This window comes from Aplidium turbinatum, chromosome 4 (genome assembly GCF_918807975.1).
Source record: "Aplidium turbinatum chromosome 4, kaAplTurb1.1, whole genome shotgun sequence".
Lineage (NCBI taxonomy): Eukaryota > Metazoa > Chordata > Ascidiacea > Aplousobranchia > Polyclinidae > Aplidium > Aplidium turbinatum.
Genome location: NC_137475.1, coordinates 3128385 through 3151217, shown reverse-complemented (window position 1 = coordinate 3151217; position 22833 = coordinate 3128385). Strand labels below are relative to the sequence as shown.

The 22833-nt window shown below is 34.7% G+C and overlaps 2 protein-coding genes across 2 annotated transcripts; both read left to right on the top strand.

The window, feature by feature from the left end:
- Positions 1 to 4531: 4531 nt before the first annotated feature.
- Positions 4532 to 8826, top strand: LOC145768376 (protein lev-9-like). The gene is made up of 3 exons (XM_082579860.1): positions 4532 to 4736; positions 5007 to 5204; positions 8691 to 8826. The coding sequence occupies exons 1-3, from the start codon at positions 4532 to 4534 to the stop codon at positions 8789 to 8791; spliced, it is 504 nt and encodes a 167-aa protein (XP_082435986.1). The 3' UTR covers positions 8792 to 8826.
- Positions 8827 to 13139: 4313 nt separating this feature from the next.
- On the top strand, positions 13140 to 22620 carry LOC145768375 (transmembrane protease serine 11D-like). The gene is made up of 10 exons (XM_082579859.1): positions 13140 to 13305; positions 13919 to 13995; positions 15037 to 15181; positions 15599 to 15744; positions 20293 to 20422; positions 20743 to 20867; positions 20964 to 21159; positions 21476 to 21617; positions 21922 to 22069; positions 22432 to 22620. The coding sequence occupies exons 1-10, from the start codon at positions 13140 to 13142 to the stop codon at positions 22618 to 22620; spliced, it is 1464 nt and encodes a 487-aa protein (XP_082435985.1).
- The last annotated feature ends 213 nt before the right edge of the window (positions 22621 to 22833 follow it).

Here is a 22833-nt window from a genome sequence, read left to right as displayed (position 1 = left end):
TGCAGGTGTGAGACGCCTTCACGTTTCTCAGCATACAGTAATAGCAGGTACATAATTTATATAGGTGCCAAGTTGGTGAGTGCAGTAAATATAGATACAAAGAAACTGAATCATCGCCTTTCGAAACGGCGAAGATATTTTTATAAAGCACCCTCAAGCTATTCAAGGACGAGTTTTGATGAAAAATCGCTGGTGAAATAAAAGTGTAATTGACCCATTTTCAAAGCGGTTTCGGTAAAATTTATTTATGGTGACGCCAGGTAAGACTGGAGCAGATTGATTTTGAGATTTTAGTTTCCTTATGGTGTTTATTATATATGCGAATCAAACATAAAAATGAAAATAACTTATTTTTACACATCAATTTATATCAAAATCTGGAGGACCTGATTAATGACCAAACATGGCTATCGTTATAATAGCATTTGGACTGGAAGCCAAACGCTGCAATCCAAGATCAGTCCTAAACAAAATTTCCATATTAACGGATTGAATGACAGATTTGAGAAATTTGGTGTTTGTGCTTTTGTCTGACAGTTTTAAGCTTGGCATTTTGACATATTTTTAGTATTTTTTGCATTTTTTAAATCTTTTTAGCACTCTAAATACAGTCGTTTAGGAATCTCTGTGGCAGTAGCCTATTTACGAAAGATCAGGTTTGAAAATGCGATTTTTTTCGAATCCTGATGATGCTTTTCATAATATTGCATTTGGGCTGATTTTGTCAACAGCATAATTACTATTATACCTAAATTGTTGTGACAGTGTCATATTTTAACCTCAGAATCCATTAAAAAAACGACAAATTTATAAAATTTGACATTAAAACCACCAATACGGCAAACCGGTTTAGACTGGTTTAGACCTCATTTTGGACAGCTGCGTTTAGTTTCCAGCCCAGATGCTATGAAAGCAAAATCCACGACCAAACTAGTCGAATTTGACCAGTAGCTTCTCGTTTATTCTGTGTGTGCTATAAGTCAACGATTCTTCGGTTGGAAACTCCACTCTTCCAGGATCGTAACCCTTCTTCCAATACACTCCATTCCGAATATCCAACCAACTACTTGGATTATAGAATTTAACCTCGATCCGCTTGTGTTTTGTGTACATTTAAAATTAAACAAAAAACAGCAAACTGATTGTGAATGCTTTATAGGCGTCACAAGTGCGGTGAAGTAAAATAGTTATAGTTTTCTGAACTCATAAACGGAGAAACTAATACACTAATGCACAGATAAAAGTTCACAGAAGTTAATGAAATGCAATGATTATATTTTTGTAAGCATAAAAGCTCCAGAATACACACAAGAAAATCATGTTTCCCACTGGAGTGAAGATGTTGATAGCAATGTTCTTTCTGAAAGTTACACTACAAGTTGCAGGTAAGAACATCAAAGTATGTTATAACTGGTTGTTGGGAACATACTGAAATAATTAGTATTACCACTTTTTATATAGGCATCTACATCTATTCGATACTGTCTGGTCCTTTAAAATAAACTTAGGCCATAAAAAGACTAACAACGGAAGTGTAACTCTCATCGTGTGCATTGCAAGAAAACAAAATACCGATAGCTCTACTTTTAGTGATATCTAATGAATGTAATCGTATATCAGCAACAAACCTCCAGATAGAAAATTTTAACGCTGCTTAGGCATTTTAAACCCTTGAGTGTATGTGGGAAATTGTTATTTTTATTATTATTACACTATTAAAATTGTAAGTCGGAGAACTGAAAAATAAGCTAAGAGAGTCATGTCTTCAATGGTTGGGTCACGTGATAAAAAAAATGAAGATTATATCGGAGGAAAAATGAGATAATTGGAAGTTGATAAAAGAAAGCGAAAAAAGCCGAAAAAAAAGCTGAAGAGGTCGTGTGACAGAAGATATGGAAAAAAGATGCTGCTGACAGGGTGATGTGGAGGACTGCAATCTGTACCGGCGACTCCGCTTGAAGTGAGAATAAAGCTCAAAAAAGAAGTCATTGTTATTAATTTATTAAAACTGTTAGTGTTAATCTTAAAAAAAATTTTGATTTTGAATATAACTTTTGAACAAATGATAATAAGAAAACTTCTTTCTCCTAGTTATCTGCAAAATGCTGAGCACAAGGCTGGACACTCATCAGCAGGCTATGCCATAACAAACAACTCGCGTTTTGCAAAAACATTGCTGTAATTAGGATATCGTTTTTTTTAGCTTGCTAGCGTATTGGTTTGGTAACCGTTCTGAATCGGAAGACGTGGGTTCAATACCCGTAAAAAAATGTTCAAACGCGGTGTGCCGAATCATTATTCCTGCTCGTTACTCAGCACAATAATAGATTTAGTGTAATCATTACATGGTCTGCTTTGTAAAGCGCTGAAAGCAACGTATATCTGCAATGGATACAACGCTTTCAAGACTCATTAGCTTATTATTATCTTTCACGCTGGCAGTGGCATTTTTAATCAGACACGAGCTCATCTTTTGAATATTATTGTTGCTGAGAGTATCTAAAGACCAAAAACACGCTTGAATTGATATTAAATCTTGATTCACTTTATTGCCACGCACGCTTCCGGTAATACGCTATTGTTACATTGTAAGAGAGAGACGATAGTTTTATAAAAAAAATGTGTGTTTAACATGCGAAGTAGTCTAAATGTATGTGGTCAGCAGAAATATAGTTTCAAGATTTCAAAATTCGTGAATTGTTTTGTTTCAATTGGTACACCTACTTCCTTCTAAACCCACATCTATTTTAAAATTGTAGTAGATTTTGCAGAATATTTTCTTTTCTGAAATAATGAAATGAAAGTAATCTAATGTAAAAAAGAAATATCTGTAAGCCTACTACATTTGTACTTACAGGACAATGCAGTAGAAGAAATATAAATGCTGCTTTAATTGTCGGAAGACCGTGTGGCAGAAAGTCATGCAGTCCTTCAAATGACCAATGCATTGGACAAAAAGTATGTGTTTGTGATCATGAATGTGGCTATTCCTGCGTTGAACTAGGTAAGATGTTATAAAAGACAATATGCTACTTCTATATTACCTAATAAACCTCTTCTGATGCAAAGAACCTCAGCCTGGCAATCTGTATGTGGTTGATTAATTGTGATGTGGTTGATTAATCGTGATGTGGTAGCAATGGGCCACTGTAACAAAGTGCATGTGAATATCCCTCATGGTGTGCAGACAAATGATGTTGTAGACTGCAACTGTGTTTTAGCTTCCGGGTTATAGCAGCATCACGTTTATTCTGTCCACGTTTTTGTCAATTGCAGCTACTTGCTGCTTTAGCCAAGGCGAACGTATTGTACATTGCAAAGTTTTTTCCAGTTATCACAAAGCTTAGCTTCCACTATATCAGCGAGTATTGTGTATTGCTTTTTATGAGTTTACCCGTCTAAAAGAAGATATCTTTTCACACATGTCTTTTAATTTACGTCGGTCAGTAACAGATGAATTAAATACCAAGATAAAGAAGGTTGTTATTTAGCTTAGTATTGTTATAAATTATTTTTTGATTGCATGAATACTTTGTGTCGTCACAGGTCGTGAATGTCCACCACCTTCTACAATCGCAAATATGAGAGAAGTTATTGTGCGTCGGAAATCACCTGATGGTTCACTCGTATTGGTGACTGGCACGTCTTATGTATACGACGATGTGGCTGAATATGTGTGTCAACCAGGCTACAAAAGAGCGTTTCCAGAAATGCAACACTTTTGTCATAGAAAGCAAGGCTGGACCGGAACAACTGTTTGTACACGTCAGTTGTCATACTCAACTTTAACATGCTTGAAAAAATGTTACAATACTTGCTGTATGGACAAAATGAAACGTGTGGTCGAAGGTTTTTGCTTAAAGGTTTTAATGCTGTTTGTTTAGTAATTAACTTTTTTTTTAAAAAAAAAAACAGTAATTAACTGTGTGTAGTAGCTCTACCTAATTACCTTTCTCATGCAAAAACCACAAAGAAAGGAAATTGTCGTTTAACTAATCAATTATAATTCCGTTGAGTTCATTGCAAGGTGCAATACCACATGTAAAAATGTGTGCACTTCAACAAATTTTCCAAACGTTTTCCTACCAAACTTGAATCACAAAATAAAAACAAAAACAGAAACTCAACGCAAGTTATTTCAAAACTTTATCAATACGTTATGTCTATTTTCAGTTTCATGTCAGCAATACAGCTTTTTGAAAATCTCGAAAAACAACATGATTTGTGGAGATGACTGTGACACTGATGATGAATGTAGTGGAACCTTAAAATGCAGATGCGATGGACCTTGTGGAAGAACTTGTCTTAATCCAAGTACTAATCTTAATAATCATTCTTGAATGAAGGTGTATTCATCGTAAAGGATGCCTTGTTTGTTTTAAATCAACGAAGTCCCCGGGAAAAAGTTATTTTTTAATCTTAATCAAATTGCATTAAAAGTATTATTCTTTGTACAAAGATGTTAAACTAAAAAACGTTTAAAAAGCGATCAAATATTTTTCAATGTACAATTATATGAGTTCTTTTCATGATGAAATGTTGTCTTGTTTCCAATGCAGACGTCAACTGTGGACGGGCACCTTCATCTCGCAATGCAGTGATAACCTACTCAGGAACAGGACATGGACGTGTTGCTAGGTACAATTGTAGGGATGGATATTACATCCACTCTGGAAGTCCATCAAGGAAGTGCACTGGAGGAGGAACATGGGATGGACAACGTATATCTTGCCGGCGTAAGCAAAACCTTTTTTTATAATGATACTGTCATAATGTAATGATAAGCTACAATACTAGGGTATACTGTCATAATGAACTGTCAGAAAAGGATACAAAACGGATTTACTGTAATGCCATCAAATACAACGCTTATTGTAGTCAGTATTGTATAGTTAGTAATGTAGTGACTAAATGTTTTCCAGTAGTTTTTAGAATAATTGAAGAATAATTTATAAACATCCCAAATATCCTCATTGTATTGTATTTCTATTATTGTTTTTGTAAAGGAATTGCTTGTGGAGATCCCATTCCATCCATCAGAGCAACAGATGGAAACACTGTAGGTGATTTAGCTGGTCCATATATTATGGGACGTCAAGTTACCTTCACTTGTCCTCCATCTCATCGCTTAATTGGTTCAAGAGTGAGACGTTGCTTGAGGAATGGGAGGTGGAGTGGACAACTCGCTATTTGCGATGAGAGAAGTAAGTTACGTTAAATAAAAGTAATTGAATATATGAGTTAGGGGAAGACGGGGCAAAGCGGGACACTTTTCGTAAAAACGTAATTTCAGCAACAGTAATGGTTAGATTTAGTTAATTTCTTTTTTAATCGAAAGCCTTAGTTGGTCAGCATATTTGGTTCGAAGATCAAGCGGAATCTTTCTACTGTTATAGTACAAATCAAAAAAGAACTTTTTTTTAAACACTTAATTTTTGCATAATTTGGTACTGTTTAGCCGCTTCTCTCAAAGACAACTTCTTGCTTTTCACATCTTTTATTGCATTCTTAATATTGATAGCCTGTCCGTCCATTTACCTATGTCAGTTTTTCTCTTATAGCGACGAACCATTGTCAGAATTAAATTGTGTAGGTCTACCGGTACAATATAAATGAATGCTGATAAATATTTTACAATCTTGAAGGCTAAAAGAGGTACAAACAAAAATTCAATTTACAGAAGAACCACAGATACAATCTAGACTTCTAGAGTCTCATGTTGCCCTAATGCACTGTCCCACTTTGCCCTAACACAGCTGTCCCACTTTGCTCCAAAGTATAGCCTTTAGAAAATAACAACTCTGTTGAAACCTGTAAAGTTTTAGGTAAAAGTTGCTTTTGTTACTAACAAATACTGTCTCAATGTCTAAGATAGAAACAAAGCTACCAACAAATTCGCTTGTGCTAACGAATGTGGTAGCTACTTTTCCATCTCTTTCTTATAACAAACCATGCCAAAACACATTTTACTTCCTCACGACACGCGTTGTGCTCTGCTGCCAGTCGCCATTTTTTCACAGCAAAAACAGTTTATAATTGAAGCGTTTAGAACGAAAAGTGACTAAGTCACATTTTCACTCGAATTGAGTTAAGTACAAAAACGTATTGCTTTCATTGTCCTTTGTCACCAGACACAAAAATATTTTGGTATAAAGGTTGCTAAGCCATCATTTTCGAATACAGGTTTTGAGCGGAAAGGTAATTTTTTTTTCTAAAAGTAGCTAAGTCCGTTCTGACCAATAGCGTCGAGTCATTTAACCACGTGACATGATTTTTATTTTGCTTTTTGATCGGGTTCCATTTTGGAGGATATAAAGTCATTAGCTGGTTACCGGTTATTTAGACTGGGACACTGCCTCTGGTTTAGGTAGGGTAGGTGAAGGATTAGGATCATTGGTAGTGTTAAAAACGGCAGTGTTTTTATCAGCTTTTTATTGTAGATATTTTGCAAGTAAGGATCAAATACCAGTAGTATTTATAGGCCTACTGCTTTCGAATCAAATTCAGCAGTCCACAGGTCCAGTTTGCAAGAAGTTTAGCAGTGCAGACTTCAATATTCATTGGACATAATTAGGCTATTCGATGGAGTGTTGGTGCCAGCAGATAACGAAATGAAGTAGCCTACACTTAACTTAAGATTAAGTAGCCTATTAGATTGGACTATTATTTTTATAACTTATTCTGTAGAAGAAGAAGAAGTTCTTTTATTTTGCATCATCAACACATGCGAAAAAACAAAACAATACAAGATTACAATGTGAGCTAGGTTGTTTGCTGATGACGATGGGAGTGACAGAAGGACCGAACTGGTCATCGAGTCTGCCACACCCGTGTGGTGTCATGGCTTATTTAAAATGGAACGCTGTCGAAGTTGAACGCAAATATTGATTGATTGATATATTGATTGATTTGATTGATAGATATATATTATATACAACATAAAAAAAACAATACACATACGAAATTTAACAATGCAGTATACAAAAAAACAAAACAAACAGAACTACTAGAAATGATGCAAAAATACAAAATGGCATATACAATATACATACAACACAGCATACTGGTAAGACAAAAGCAAATATCCAGTAATTAGCGAGATACGGTGAGAATAAGTAGAAGCAGTTTGATGGTACTATAGGCTATCAGTTACTTATACTCAGACATTAAGTGCAGTTTTAATTTTTTAGAAAACATACTAATTGTTTGCAGTTTTCTTAGCTGTTCCGGTAGTTTGTTCCAAGTGTTTGTTCCAAGAAATTTAATTGAGCGTTGACCAAGCTTTGTACGCATTCTTGGTTTAAAAAGCATATCTTTCTTAGCACCTCTGGTATTATAGTTATGAGTTTCCTTACTAGGACGAAAGTACTCAAAAAAAATTGCTGGTAGATGTCCTTTATTGCTTTTATAAACAAACTTGCATACTTCTATTAAAAACATGTCTTCGATTTGTAGCAAGTTGCTTTTATTGAAAAGAGATTTGGTGGGAATTCTGTCCTTAATCTTGGTGAAGTTTAAACAGCGAATGATGCGATTGTGTACTAGATTTAAAGGATACAGTTCCGTTTTAGACGCACGACCCCAACAGATAATACCATACATTAGATGGGAGTGAACTAGAGCATAGTAAACTGCTCTTAATGTCTGGGAATTTACGTACTTTCTTAATCGATATAGAGCACCACAGCTTTGAGAAAGTTTTGTTGAGATTATATTGATGTGCTGTTTCCATGATAACGACTCATCAAATGTTATTCCTAAGTATTTGTAGGTGTTTGTGCGTTGCAATCTGGTATTTTGAAAAGTTATTTCTAGATTTGAATTTTCTCGGACAAACTTTGACCCAAACAACATGTATTTGGTTTTGCTTACATTAATTGTTAACTTGTTTGTATGCATCCAGTTTTGAATCATTAGGAGGTTAGAATTCACTTTTTCTTGCAATCTTGTAGGGCTTTTATCCTTAATACATAGTAGTGTATCATCAGCAAACAAACGAGTCTCAAATTCAGAAGCGTGATTAAGGTCATTAATGTAGATAATGAACAACAGTGGACCAAGAACTGAGCCTTGGGGTACACCACATTTGATTTCTTCATATTTAGAATTTGTAGTACCAAACTGCACAAACTGGTAACGGTGATTTAAGTAAGACTTTAATAAATTATAAGCATTTCCTCTGATGCCATAATAATCTAGTTTCTTTAAAAGGATTTCATGGTCAACAGTGTCAAATGCTTTAGCAAGATCAATAAAGATACTACATGTAACAAAACCATCATCACAATTTTGTAGTAGTTGTTCATAGATATCCGTAGCAGCTAATGTGGTTGAATGTCCACCTCGGAAACCAAACTGTTGTTGGGACAAAACATTGAATTTTTCAAAAAAATTTACTAACCTTTTATGAATGATTTTTTCAAAGATTTTAGAGAAACATGTTAAGATGGAAATAGGCCTGTATTGATCAACTTTATTTTTTGGTCCTCCTTTATGAAGGGGTATCACTCTTGCAATTTTATAGCTATCAGGGAATTTACCAATTGTCATAGATTCATTTATTATAGAAGCTAAGATTGGGCTTATGACATACTTCAATCTTTTTATTGTTTTGATAGTGATGCCATCTGGACCAGTTGCTTTTTTGTTATCTAAGCTGTTGACAATGCTTAAAATTTCCATTTCATCAGTATTTTCTAGGTGCAGGGAATTGAGAAGTCTGCCTCTCATCAGGGACAATGGATTAGAAGTGGTTTTTGGAACTTTGGCTGCAAGTGAAGGTCCCACTTGAGTAAAATATGTGTTAAATGTATTACTTATTTGCACCGGGTCGGTTGTAACTTTATGACCATTACTTAATGAGAAGTTGGTTGCATATTGTTTATTGTGTTTTTTGTTTGTACGGCCAGTAATTTCATTTATTATTTGCCATGTTTTGCTAGAGTTGTTTCTTTCTTTGTTTATTGAAGTTTTATAATAATTAGACTTCGATTTTTCTTTCACATGAGTAAGCAGATTTCTATATTTTTTGTACTTGGTGTATAAATCATTACTCTTAAAGTTAGATTTATATAGTTGCTTGTACATTTTATTCCTCGTTTTGATGGAGGATAGAATACCCCTTGACAACCATGGCCTCAAATATAACCGGCTCTCTTTTTTGCTAAGTTTAGTATAGGGCATATGCTTGTTGGTTTCATCATTAATAATCTGTTCCAAGGTTATTACTTTTTCTTGTGGTGTCATATTGAATGTCATGCTGTTATCAATCGATTTTGCAACATCATTTACAAACTGGTTTTCATTAAAATTCTTCATACTACGTATCCGGATGTGAGTGTCTTCAGCAGACTTGGAGTGATTGTCTAAAGTAAATTTAGCAGCTACAGGAAGGTGGTCAGTGATATCGCTTTGAATAACAAAGGCCTGAGATTTTATATTAAGAGTGGATTTTGTATAGATATGGTCAAGCAGCGAGCTGGAATGAGATGTAATCCGTGTTGGTATGTCTATTAGGCTATTTAAACCAAAACTTTGCAAAAGATTTTTGTAGGATAAAATATTTTCTGTTGTAGAATTTAAAATATTTATATTCATGTCACCAGCTATCACACAAAGTCCTTTAAAAATTTGTAACTTGTGTAGCGTATCACTAAATGAATCAATAAACATTTTGATGGATGTACTGGGATGTTTGTAGATGACACCAATGATTAGTTTCCCTTTGCCTTGATCACCACAAATATTCTCAATCCATAAGTTTTCACAGCCTTCAATGTTGAGTTTTAGGTCATGTCTGACTTGGTACAGGATGTTATCCCTAATGTAAAGGCAGACTCCCCCAGCATTTGTAATGGAGTCCTCATGGACAAATTGGTACCCTGGTAGTGCTATATTACCAATTGGATCAAAAGGTTTCAGTTTGGTTTCAGAGATGGCAATTATTTCTGGAGGTCTTTTTAATGGAGCGAGTACTCTCTCAATTTCTTCCTTGTTTTTTCTAAGGCTACGAATATTAAAATGTATAATATCTAGTTGATTATTGTTACCAAAATGGTGACACAATTCATCTTCACCAATTAATTTGCATGTATCATCAAGATCTTCAACACTGTCAAGCCATTGATCATTTAATTGTGTCATACTGCTATCAGGGTTATTTAAAGAATTATATGACATTTCCAAAGCAAAATGTGACATTTCCAAAGCAGTTTAAAAACGAGTAAAAATAATAAGTAAAGAGAAAGAGGAAAAATACACCCACCATCACAGCTTTTTTAGATCGCTCCTAGCCTATAGAAAGGTCCTAGCCTATCTACCAGTCTTCTTTACTTCTATACTACACTACTAATGAAGAGAAGAAGGTTTTGAGAGTGTACCCAATTATTATTATGTAGTCTAGTAGGCCTAACCCAATTATTATTCTACTGTACATTGCCAATGAAGGTGGGGAAGTCTCTGTACTTTACCTGTTTTTCACCCCATTAATTACCGTAACAGTTATTATGTGATACCAGCCTAATTTTTTCAAGATATTTCTAACCCAAAATAATTCTTTGCAGATTATTCCAATGTCATATTAGTACGAGGTTTAAAGAAGTATACTTAAATAGCTTACTTTACAGTAGTATCTGGAGTAAGAGATGGCAAATTCTGTTAGGCCTATAGAACACTTAAAAGTGCTTAAGTCCATCATTTGTGTCTAAAAGTGCCTAAGTCCACCAATTTTGAAGAAAAGTGCATAAGTCCAAAAAAGAATATTATCCATATTTTTTGATAAGTTCAACTAAAAAATCAATCAATAGTGCAATCAGAACTAGGTTGGGGTTGTAGACACTGACATATGGTAAAAACAAAAAAATCTTTTAAATCTTGATTTTTCAATGCAATTGAAAACTGTACATGTCAATATCTCCTTACTAGTATTTTGTGACTTAGTCACTTTTCGTTCTAAACGCTTCAATTGCCTAACTAGTGCTTCTGGTTAGAGGGAGCCAAAGAACACAAAACGTGAGAAATCGCGATGTCCCACTTTGCTCCGCGTCCCGCTTTGCCTCGTCTTCCCCTACTTCAAACTATTTAACTTACACAAGACGGTGAAAAACACAAGAGGGTGAAAAATAACTCAAAAATATTTGTACAGTAGATATAAAATTTTTAAAATAAATATTTATAAGAATTGATTATGTTATGGCTTAGGTTTAAGATATTTTTATTAGTTGCTAGATTATCTTTGAAGTCAACTTAATTTGTCCAAATAAAATACATTCACAAATTTTTAGGAAATGTCAACAATCGTTGTCCTCATCCTGGGTTTCCAATCAATGGTGCTATGACGTCTTCTACTGATCTAGAGATTGGAAGTTTTGTAGAATTTGCTTGTAATCCGGGTTATGTGATGGTTGGTGAAAGTAGGCAAGAATGCTTGTACTTTCTTCAATGGAATGGTAACCGTGCTCCTCAATGTATAAGTAAGTTACGTATAGTAAACAAACATCCACACCACCATAAACATGAATATACTGTACAGTGGTGCAGAAAGTGTAGCTGTCTTTATACTTCTTCTTCATCGTGTGTCACACGGCCGTAGCCCAGAGCATCAAGCAAGCTCCTGATTTATCGATCACCGGATAACATCGACGGATTTCCTTTAGCAAAATTAACCATCCTTGCTGAACTCTGCAAAAAACACCAATGGAATGTTCTCTGCCTACAGGAAACTCACCGAAGTGCTACACATCACAGGCCAAAAATACCTGGAATGGACCTTGTCAACTTCTTTATACTTACAATTATGTTATGGAAGCTAAAGTTTAGCAATTTCGTAAATAAATCGTTAAAGTACAATGAATGAAGTAATTCCAGTAATTCGCTATTTTTTGTGATGACAATGTCTTTTTGTTTGATTTATCGTTAAACGAAAAAATATATTTGCCTTCTATTTTTTTTTTTTTCTGTGGCCAATTTATTGAACATTGTCTGTTTGCATAGATTGTTGAATGTTGATACGTACAACCTGGCATTGTGCTTTTTATAAAAAGGCGCTTTTACCCAACATGCTTTTTCTTGCATAACATCATCAACACCACCGTTCATTCAACATTGGTTGACTATTAGATCACAATAGCAACCACAGATATTATCGTCACCTCACAGATCCCCTTTATCCTGGCTTGAATGCAAGAGTACTTGAAAGTCTTCAGCAGGTCTCCGCTCGCATTCAAGTTGAAGTTGACCGTAACATTGGTAGATTTGCCGCTCAAGCTTCGAGAACTAAATACGAAGCATATTTCGTCATCGACATATCTGATGACGTATCTGATGACGCATTGAAAGATAGTCTAGCGTTTGCTGAAGATAGAGTTTTGAACGTAAGCAACTTTTGAATTGTTGTGACGAAACAAAAACGAATCTTACAACATAACTAAGTCTTTTCTAACTAATCACCAACAAAAATAGAGATCAAGTATTAATTTTTGTTTGATTATTTTTTTAACGCAACAGTTTATCCTTCAATGTAGCCTACCAGTTGGTTAAATGCATCTTGTCGTTCAGATGTCTAGTAACGGACAGATGCGAATTGAAGTATCGGTGTTTGCATCCAACGTTAAAGTACTACTTCCATTGGGTCTAGCAAGAGCTGAAGATGCCGTTCAAATCATAAGAAACATTAGACTTAACAGACGTGAGTATATAATACAAAGTTATACTGTGACAATGAAAGATGAGTTATAAAAAAACTTTCAAGAAAATAAAATATTCATGTAGATCCGTAGATGTAGAACACAGGGTAGATGCTTCCCTATCACTTTATGGTTTTCGATTACGATGTATGAAGATTTCACACTTACTTTACAATTTTGCAACGATGAAATCCATTTCATTATCAAAGCAATTTCACTTCAGGTTTAGTGCATAGACTTTTTTCTTTGCCATGTCAATGTCTGTGCCACAAATCAACTCTACACATACATTATTATTAAAAGTTTTATCACTTTTGTTTAGTGAAAGTAGGTGCTAATTTTTTTGGCCCAACTTGATTGCGATAAATCAAACGCATAGTCAGTTTGCAAATGAAGAATTGCCAACGATGGTTTTGGAGTCTAATATGTAATTCCGTGGTAGTGTGATCGTCTACAATGTGTTTACGAAAAACAATTTTGATGCAATTGGCAGATGCCTTGTTAGAAGAACTTGGCGGTAGAAGAAACACATATGAAGCTCTCCGTCAACTCAACCAAACCCTTGCTGCATCCTTCACTGAGAATCAAGGACGAACAAGATATTTGCTTCTCTTCATAAACGGTGTTGTTGCATTTGAACGTTTACAATATTATGGTCACACAGTTCGGTAGCTGTCAATACCTTTTCGCAACAGAATACTTTTTGACTTTTGTGCAGTTCAGTTGTGATTTTTGCAATATACCAACCTCAATATGACGTTATCACGCTGAGGATGCTGTAGAAGCGAAATTGATTTATGATTAGAAAATGAGGCTGGTAAACTGTTTGTTGCGTACAAGTAACAAGACTTACTGGCATTAAATGGAAATATGAAGTGATTCTGATGTCTCAAAATATAGAACATAGCTTTAGTACCTAATAAATTTTATTGAAATAATATGTATTTGAAATTATGAAATTTCTTTAAATTTTATTCTTAAAATTTCTTTAGATACCAAATTGTTATTTAAACTCGCGTTAAAATAAAGGCATTGTTTGGCTTTGTTTTGGTTGTTTTGAAGTGTTTCGTGGAAAGGACCACTTTGAACCAACTGCTATCAAAAAGTTTTGATTCTGAATTTTTTTTTGAGCTTGTTGTGGTAAATTTAAACAAGCAAACAAAACATGTGAACAACGCATTTACAGTAGATACAATTCGGCAGAACATGATAGCACTATTTTGTTACTTTTCAAGGCATGCATATGGAAGGAGAAAGACCACAGATTGTTATGGATGAAATACGGATTTCGTACCCAGAAGATTTGCTTGAAGTAAGTGAGATAACATTATATTTGCTCATAATTGCCTTTTGTGTTTTGAAGTACTGTAGGATCGACAGCAAAAAGAAACGAAAGTATCAAAATAATACGGCTTACCATTTTGAAGAGATTGTTGGCATTATCTAATAAAGGCTTGATTTACTACATAAGGCTACATTATTTTGCTGTTACGTTCTGCATTGGAGAGCAGTTTTAGCGTTTCTGAATGAAACATAAAATCAAATATTTTCTGTTCATTTCAGCTTTCATCAGTTTCATTTGTATCTTGACTGTTTGTGATATATTGTGATATTGAGATGTCAAAAAATTCAGTCTCTGTTCGGAAGGCGTGATATGGCAACCAGCATAAAATTATGCTTTCTGTCAGCTTTAAACCAAGTTAAAAACATTTTAACCCTTTGAAGCTTGGAGGGGGCTGTCACTTCAACTTTTTTGTATCTACAGTTGTATCTCTAAAACCACTGAGGCTGCGACTACAACATTTCTTGACTTTTCCTAACTTTTATTCACCTCTATTGAGCTGAAATTTTGAGCGAATGAAGGTTATAAATTGAGAGATATAAGGCATTTCTCAGCACATCCTCTGAATTATTTCATATTCTATTTATATGTTATTTTGCATTATTATATGTTATTTTGCATTATTATATTATTTTGCATGAAAAATATAGATTCAAGTTAAGATTATGTAAAAATTTTTTAATCACAACATTACAATGCATGTTCTTCCATACTTTACCAAAAAATAATGTGTAAACTCACGCAATCGCAAAATAATTCAAAAGTCATAAGTCACCTCAACATTTCAACGTATATGAGCAGTTCTAAAATTTACCTAGTTTTAATTTTCGGATATGCTCAGCGTGAATACTTTAAAAAGTGAGTCCCGAATTTTGAATCCATGCCTTAAAAAAATAACTAAGCAAGACTCCAGGAGCCCAACCTTCTAAGGGTAAATGGTTTAATGTTGTAACAAAAAATTTTAAAAACAGCACTTTCTACTTTGTGAAATAGTTTGTTATTTACTTTCAGGTGTACCTTATCGGGTTTGGAAGAGGTTTTCGAAGACGACGAGCTTACATGGAATTACAATCACTTGCTACTGCTGAGAGGTTTATGGATAATCCGAATACCGACTCCTTGAGGATGTTGCAGTTCAATGCTGCGTCCATTGCAGGTAGTTATATCTCATATTTTATATTTTATTCTTTTTTCGCAAACGACATTTTCGAAGCCGATGTACAGTAAGTGTAATTTTAACTATCTTGTGGTTTAGCAAATATTTTACCTTTTGTAGTAGTTTACCACAATCAAATTGTTTATTGCTATTTGTAAATTCGTTCAAGTAACACCAATGTATTTTTTTATGTGTAGAAAAAAAAGTGAAACCCTGTGTTGTTAAATGGTAATGAATCAGGTAAACTAAAAAGCAACTAAACCATTTAAGTTTTAAGAAGGTTCATACGAAGAAGATTTTTTTTGTAAATTTGACTTCTTCAATGTGAATGGAAAGGTCTCCTTAGGAATTCATTGCGTCAATCTTGATTTCAGATTGCGCATAACACTGCTAATGGAGTAAATCATTGTCCTTCAGATCTTCAGGCTTGTGGACAAGCTGGTGATGTTGCGAAGATCCGGCAACGAGCTTCCATCGGACGAGTGATAAATGGAGACATTGCTATTGGGGGAGCCTGGCCTTGGCAAGTGGCACTTTCTGTGGAAAGGACAACTGTTTCAGGGGTAAGAATCTATGGTGCTTTAGTTTTCTAAAAGTTGAACCATAGGCATACGAAGCCGAGCAACGTGATCAAGTTTAACATCTTCAAGTTTATTACATTTACATAAACATAAAACTACGCAACAAATTAAGTATCGAACGTTTTCGACATCACAAGATGTCCTCTTCAGGAATAATATACATACAAATTAACTACATCTGAAAAAAATACAATGGTTAACTAAATCTATAAACAGAAAAAGACAAAAACTGCACAGTAATTCTGACTAGCTCAAACTCAACGACATAGGCTCCACGAGAATCAAAGGTAACTGCATCAAAAGGTGTTTAACAGATCACATGATATGGTAGAAAGGCAAGGTGCGAAAAAACTAATTTTAAAATACAGAGAGCAAGAAAGACGAGCCGCAAGCATACAATTGTCTGTTCAAAAGTGGATTGTGACGTTTTATGTACAAGGCTTCCAAGATCTTAGTTTGATACTCAGACCTGCCTCTAGACATGATCTCAAACTGCTCGATAGAAACGTTATTTTGGCATTCTGTACATGAAAAAATGTGATCTTTAATTGCGCTTTTCTGTATACAATTCAAATTCAGGTGTTCCCCAGCTCTGCTTGTTGACATACCGATGTATGTCAGGCTTGCATCACGCAAACAATCACATTTTTTCATGTACAGAATGCCAAAATAACGTTTCTCTCAAGCAGTTTGAGATCATGTCTAGCCCTATTCGGACTAAGCTATTTTTGTGAGGTAATGGCCTGACGTGTGAACTTATTCCATCCACACATTCATTTGCTAATAACTTTTGATATAAAAACGTTACGAGGTTGAATTTTTCACAAAGTTAAAGCAAAATTATTGACAAACTGGTTAAAATTTTAAGTGGATACACATACTCTACCAGTTTTTTGCTATTGCTTTTTTTGCTAAAAGTAGTCATTTTTATTTTAATTTCTCTGATGTCTCCATCATAATCTCCTGAAATCGTTAATATCTTCGTTAAAGGCACACGGTCCAGTCATGCATGTAATCCGAAATGGTCAGTAGTCATGTAGGTCACGCAGTAAATCTTGGAAGGCACAAAACAATACAAATGTTTGCTAACTTGCTTGTACAAGATGATAAAGTTTTTCAGATGACCTGGCAATTTTAGGAGTAGGGTGTCAAAAACTGCTGATAACTAAAAAACTATACCACATAAAAATGTCATTTTATTACTAAAACAAAGATGAATAATTTTTAGGAAATATTATAAAACTTCAGCTAATTTGAGCCAGTATTTTTTATGTAATCGATGAAAGTTTTAGGTATGGACGGAACCCGTCCACCCATTAGTCCAAATAGGGCTAGAGGCAGGTCTGAGTATCAAACTAAGATCTTGGAAGCCTTGTACACAAAACGTCACAATCCACTTTTGAACAGACAATTGTATGCTTGCGGCTCGTCTTTCTTGCTCTCTGTATTTTAAAATTAGTTTTTTCGCACCTTGCCTTTCTACCATATCATGTGATCTGTTAAACCTTTTGATGCAGTTACCTTTGATTCTCGTAGAGCCTATGTCGTTGAGTTTGAGCTAGTCGGAAGTACTGTGCAGTTTTTGTCTTTTTCTGTTTATAGATTTAGTTAACCATTGTATTTTATTCAGATGTAGTTAATTTGTATGTATATTATTCCTGAAGAGGACATCTTGTGATGTCGAAAACGTTCGATACTTAATTTGTTGCGTAGTTTTATGTTTATGTAAATGTAATAAACTTGAAGATGTTAAACTTGATCACGTTGCTCGGCTTCGTATGCCTATGGTTCAACAAGACAAACTCTCTACCAAAGCTCTATTTTCTAAAAGTGATCGTTCAACTATAATTTTATTAGAACATTAAAGATAATAAAAAAGAAGAAAAAAACGATAAAATGGTTAATTGGTTATAACAAATTAGGAATGAAAATATTGATTAGATTTAAATTTAATACACAGCAAAGAACTCCTTAGAAAATAAAGATTGTGCCATTAAACTTAATGTCTATTAAGTTTTTAAGTTTAAGATAAGATAAGATAAGAGTTAAACTGACTGGTAAAGCGGTGGTCGAATAAATTTGTGGCAGAATACGGTGCGATACTGATGAGCCCAGCCTCATGGGCGAAACACGTGTCTATCGCTGTCAATTCTTGCTACAAATCGGCTGCCGAGAAACATATCGTTGATTGGAAAGTCTGAATGGCTTGCGTGGAAGCTACACCGTTATGGTTAGCGAATCGCAGCTGCTCGCTGTACTAGCGAGTGCTCAGCCTTGTGCTGATAGCCGGGAAGAACGCCCCTCTCTTCACATGTCCTCTGCCCTGGCGCCTGCTGGTTTTGTTGGCTCTTTCTTTGTTTCCACAAAGATAAGAGTTAAACTGACTGGTAAAGCGGTGGTCGAATAAATTTGTGGCAGAATACGGTGCGATACTGATGAGCCCAGCCTCATGGGCGAAACACGTGTCTATCGCTGTCAATTCTTGCTACAAATCGGCTGCCGAGAAACATAACTGATATGATGTCAACGTATCATTTAATTTTTTAAGTTACATGATTCAATATAGTAAAGTACGTTTACAAGCTACAGTGAGCGGCAAAGTTAAAGAAGTATTTTTTTTTCAAATGAAACTGTTTGATAAATTCTGAAAATTGAATGACGCTGTTCACCAGGCATTTAGTTAAATAACATGATGCGTTCTACTGGTGCAAATTAAGCCGAACTATGGCCACCTTTTTCTAACTTTGAGCGAACGTTTGAATATTTTTTTTTAAAAAATATGTTCTTACGCTTTCTTTATTCTTTTCCCCAGATGAAACAATAGGTTTTAACATTCTCACATGTTGAAAAACAAAGAAAATTTGATTTCGAAGAATTTAGTCAGACTGTTAATTTTCAATAACAGTCTGAATTTGCGTTTTTCAACTTACTTTTTCTCATTTGCTACTGCTTCCCCAAGGCAATAAAAAAGTTTTATGTCATTAGGAAACCGCAAAAAGTAAAAACATCTCAAAAATTGTCGGTCAAACACTAGCAGTAGCTGTAATCAAAATCTGCAAAATGTGACAAATCAGGCCGCCTCCAGGTGGCCATGGCCGAACTATCACAAAATCAATAAAGTGACAATTTGCTTTTTATTCTGACGTTTCCTCACGACTGACTTCTTCAGGGGGCTAAACCATGTAATGATTACTGTAACGACACTCCTGACTGAAAAGTTATCGTTACAGTTATAGTGTATAGTCAGATTTATCTTACAATTTTTCATTTTATGTATATTGCAGATTTAAGTAATTCCTGATGATGACAAAGTACGTGTCGAAAGCGTTTGAGTTGATTCTCTTTAATTATGTTATATCTCTGTCTAATACAACATGTTAAATTCGTTAAGGCTGCTTTTTTTGTCTAAGGTTCAACAAATCAAACTCTCTACCAAAGCATTATTATTTAATTTATGTTGGCCAAACATAACAAGATCTAAGATCTCTCATTGATAAACACAAAAGAGCTTTCAAATATCAACGCCTGGAACAATCTTCTCCTTGCATACATGCCATAACTTCAGATCATAAAATAACTTGGAGAAATTCTAAAATTCTAAAAGTTGAAAGTGATTGTAAAAAACAAATATTTTCTGAATGTTGGTTTATCAATCAAAGGCCTCATGTAATGAATCGCAATGATGTCATCTCTTTTCTTGCTATCTCCAAACCAACTATTGTATGTGGTTATTTGACGTTTTTAAATCGATTTCATGCTGATTTTAAACTGTGCAGTAGTGCCCACACAATTGGATTCATCGTTGCTCACAACGTTCACTCTCTTCTCTGCTTTTATTTAAGTTCCTTGCTGATCGTTAACATTTAAACCGCTTTTGCGTAGTTTCAAAGTTTTGCGCGCGATAATTTTTGTCTAGAAGTTCAATTTTCCTTTTGTATGTTTAGTTGATTTCAGCAACATGGTCCTGTATTTTACTATGCTAGACAGGTAGTCACTACCTGGTCTAGCCCCTTGAAGAAGTCAGTTGTGTCATATTGACAAAACGTCGGAATAAAAGTAAATTGTCACTTTATACTTGTACATCCTGTGATAGTTCAGCTTAATTTGCACCAGTAGAACGCATCATGTTGTTTGATAAATTGGTATTTTTAAAGGCTCAAACTGATAGCATAAAATGTTTTGAAAACAAAAAAAAATAAGCTTTCATCCTCGAAATAGAAAAATGGTTTACACACTAACAAGAACTGACAGTCTGACGTTGGGTTGGCTACCAGCTACTAGCAGTCGGCTAGCAGCTGCAGGCAAGACTGCATTGCATGCCGCGTAATCACTTTAGGAATACAAATTTTCAACTGCTTACCCATAGCAGCTTTTCTCATTTGCTTTTATTCCAGCATTTCATAACTTAGCATTCAAACTTTATGATGCAATGAAAATAAATTGAGAAACATTAAGGGGTTTTTTAGTTTGAAAGCACAAAGGCCTATGTTGTTTGCTTCTGCCCTCATGTTACGCAACGATTGATTTTAGACGTATGCTGATGGAGTGGTGTTTGCCGGCGGCTCTCTCATTAATAAGAATTGGGTTCTTACCGCTTCCCATGTTTTCGTAGAAGTCAGAAGAATTCCAAACTGGCAAACGTTAATTGTGTTGACCTTTGGTAAGATTTTTAGAATGCCCGTCCTCCAACACTTATTCTAAAATAATGTCTAACTCTAAAGCAACTAGACCATTAAGTCGTTGGTTTTTCAAAATAAAAGCACTTTGATTACGGTACTAAACGCAATTATTTAATTTCTGTGTGTGCTTAAAACAAATTGTTAATTACCCAAGCTCAATCACCCAAATAAATAATGAAAAAAACATTAATATCAATAAAGTGGCAAAATCGTATGACAGTAATCTTCAGGTGTTTTCACCTTTCTCAGAAGTAAAAAAGGGAAAGTTGCTACACGACGCAATTAATCTGTACCTTTGTAGGAATTCATCGTCTGCCTCGGATCAGGGGATCCACACTTTCATCAACCGCACAGGTCTTTCGATCCGCTGAAGTTATCATCCACGAGCGGTATGTGGAAGGAACATTTGATTTCGACATAGCCTTGGTAAGTTGTTTGCTCATCATTACGAAATTTGTTTGATTTATTTTCAAATTAATTCAAGTGAATGAAACGAGCAATTTCATCTGTTTGTGGTTTTAGATCAAAATCGGAAGAAAGTTGGAGGCTGCTTTCAACAGATGGGTGCCCACCAGTCAAATCGGTATGGACAACTACACAGCAGAAATACGAAGGGTCTGCTTGCCTTGCATGGAAGGAAACTGTGTGGGAGAATATCTTAGAAAAGCAGGATTACTTTCGGGATTAGAGTCAAAGGAAGAGAAATGCAGAATCGAAAGTAGATTACTGACTTCTGTAAAAAAGCTGTGGAGTATATTTTGCAAACTACATAAAAATTGTTTATACTGAATTTTAAAATCTATACAATTTTGAACAAATTTAAATAAACTAAAACCAAATTATCACTTTTATACAGTCTACTGGGAAAGATTTCTTCAACAACTGGACAACGCGAAAAGCAGTACCTTTTTCACTATTACTTCATAAGTTTTTTTGTACTTTGCTATACTGAAATAAATGAAGAAAATTAAAACATGTTTGAATTTTATTACATTCAGTTTCTGTGAGGTAATCATACTTGTAATTCCCTGCAGGAGATTGGTTACTACAGGAAGATGAGCGTGAAGAAAAAGATATACTTTCAGCCATTACTGGTTTCGGGAGAACTTCCACCAGAAGTTTATCATCTTCCGATGTCTTGAGACAAGGACTGATAAGGCTTAGAAGCGAAAAAAGGTCACAAAATGTTTCATGAACCTTACGTGATGTTTTTGATACACTGTGATAGATAAGTCAGTGCCAGTAGTTGAAGTAAATGAAAAAGTAAAAAACTTTTTGACACCTACCGAGGATTTGGTCCTGGCCGTCTCAGTCCTGGTATTCCAGAATAACTCCTGGACTAACAAAAAAAACGTTTAGAAGACAAAGAAGATCTCTTTCTTGTTTAACCGATAAGTAGTCCTAATGCTTACACAAATTAAAGTACACGTTATTAGGCAAAAAAGTACCTGCTAGGCATTGCAAACATACTTTTGTGCAGGTGTAGAGCAGATAGAGACGTAGCAGTGCGCCATGGACTTCCAAACAAGGTTCAATTCACTGAAAACATGCTATGTGGAATTGGAGATAATAGTCAAGATGTAATTGATACATGTCAAGGCGATAGCGGGGGTCCATTGGTCAGACAGGCAAGTTTGTTGACTCGTCAGTTTAATAATATTAGTAACATTTATCTAAAAAATGAAAAGTTGAAAGCTTAGAAAAAATAAAAACACAAAAATGATCAACTTTATGTGTCAAGTAAATAAAATAAAATAAAGAAACTTTCAAGAATTTGTCTATATTTTAATGTCTTTTCCAGGATTGCCAGGAGAAGCGGAACAGCTTACTATATTTCTTTTGTATAATAAAAGTATTTTAGCATACTTAGAGTTTATTGTAGCCTTACATACTAAAATTAGTTTTCGAATATTAACCAATAATTTTTTCTGCGTAACCATCTGCATTAGTTATGTCTGATTTGAAAATAATTCTTCAATCATTATGTTAGGTGTTAGATGTGGAAACTGGAGACAATTGTTGGGTACAACTTGGGGTTGTCAGCTGGGGATTAGAATGCGCAGAAACATACACGGAGGATGGACAAACGAAGTATTTTCCTGGGTATTATTCTAAAATCACGTCTTTTACGGACTGGATTTCTGAAAGCACAAAAGAAGGTTTGGAGTTGAATTTTTAAAGGACTATACGTGCTAGTTTATGCAGGAATTAAACAACGACAAAAAGGAGTTAAACTTTTAACAATTTTTAAGTACAATTTGAATTGTCTCACCAATTTAAAAAATGAGATTACTTGGATGTTCCATTTGTATCGAGTTATCGTTACTTTTGCCCTTTTTATCCATTCTGTAAGCACATTAGCTGTTTCTCCAAATTTTTGATTTTTTTTCTT

Coding starts and splice junctions, on each gene's coding strand:
- LOC145768376 (XM_082579860.1), top strand. CDS start 4,532: ATGAAATGTTGTCTTGTTTCCAATGCAGACGTCAACTGTGGACGGGCA. Junction 4,737..5,006: donor ACAACGTATATCTTGCCGGC/GTAAGCAAAACC, acceptor GTTTTTGTAAAG/GAATTGCTTGTGGAGATCCC. Junction 5,205..8,690: donor CGCTATTTGCGATGAGAGAA/GTAAGTTACGTT, acceptor CCATTTCATCAG/TATTTTCTAGGTGCAGGGAA.
- LOC145768375 (XM_082579859.1), top strand. CDS start 13,140: ATGTGTTTACGAAAAACAATTTTGATGCAATTGGCAGATGCCTTGTTA. Junction 15,182..15,598: donor CAATGCTGCGTCCATTGCAG/GTAGTTATATCT, acceptor ATTGTCCTTCAG/ATCTTCAGGCTTGTGGACAA. Junction 20,423..20,742: donor GTTAATTGTGTTGACCTTTG/GTAAGATTTTTA, acceptor GTACCTTTGTAG/GAATTCATCGTCTGCCTCGG.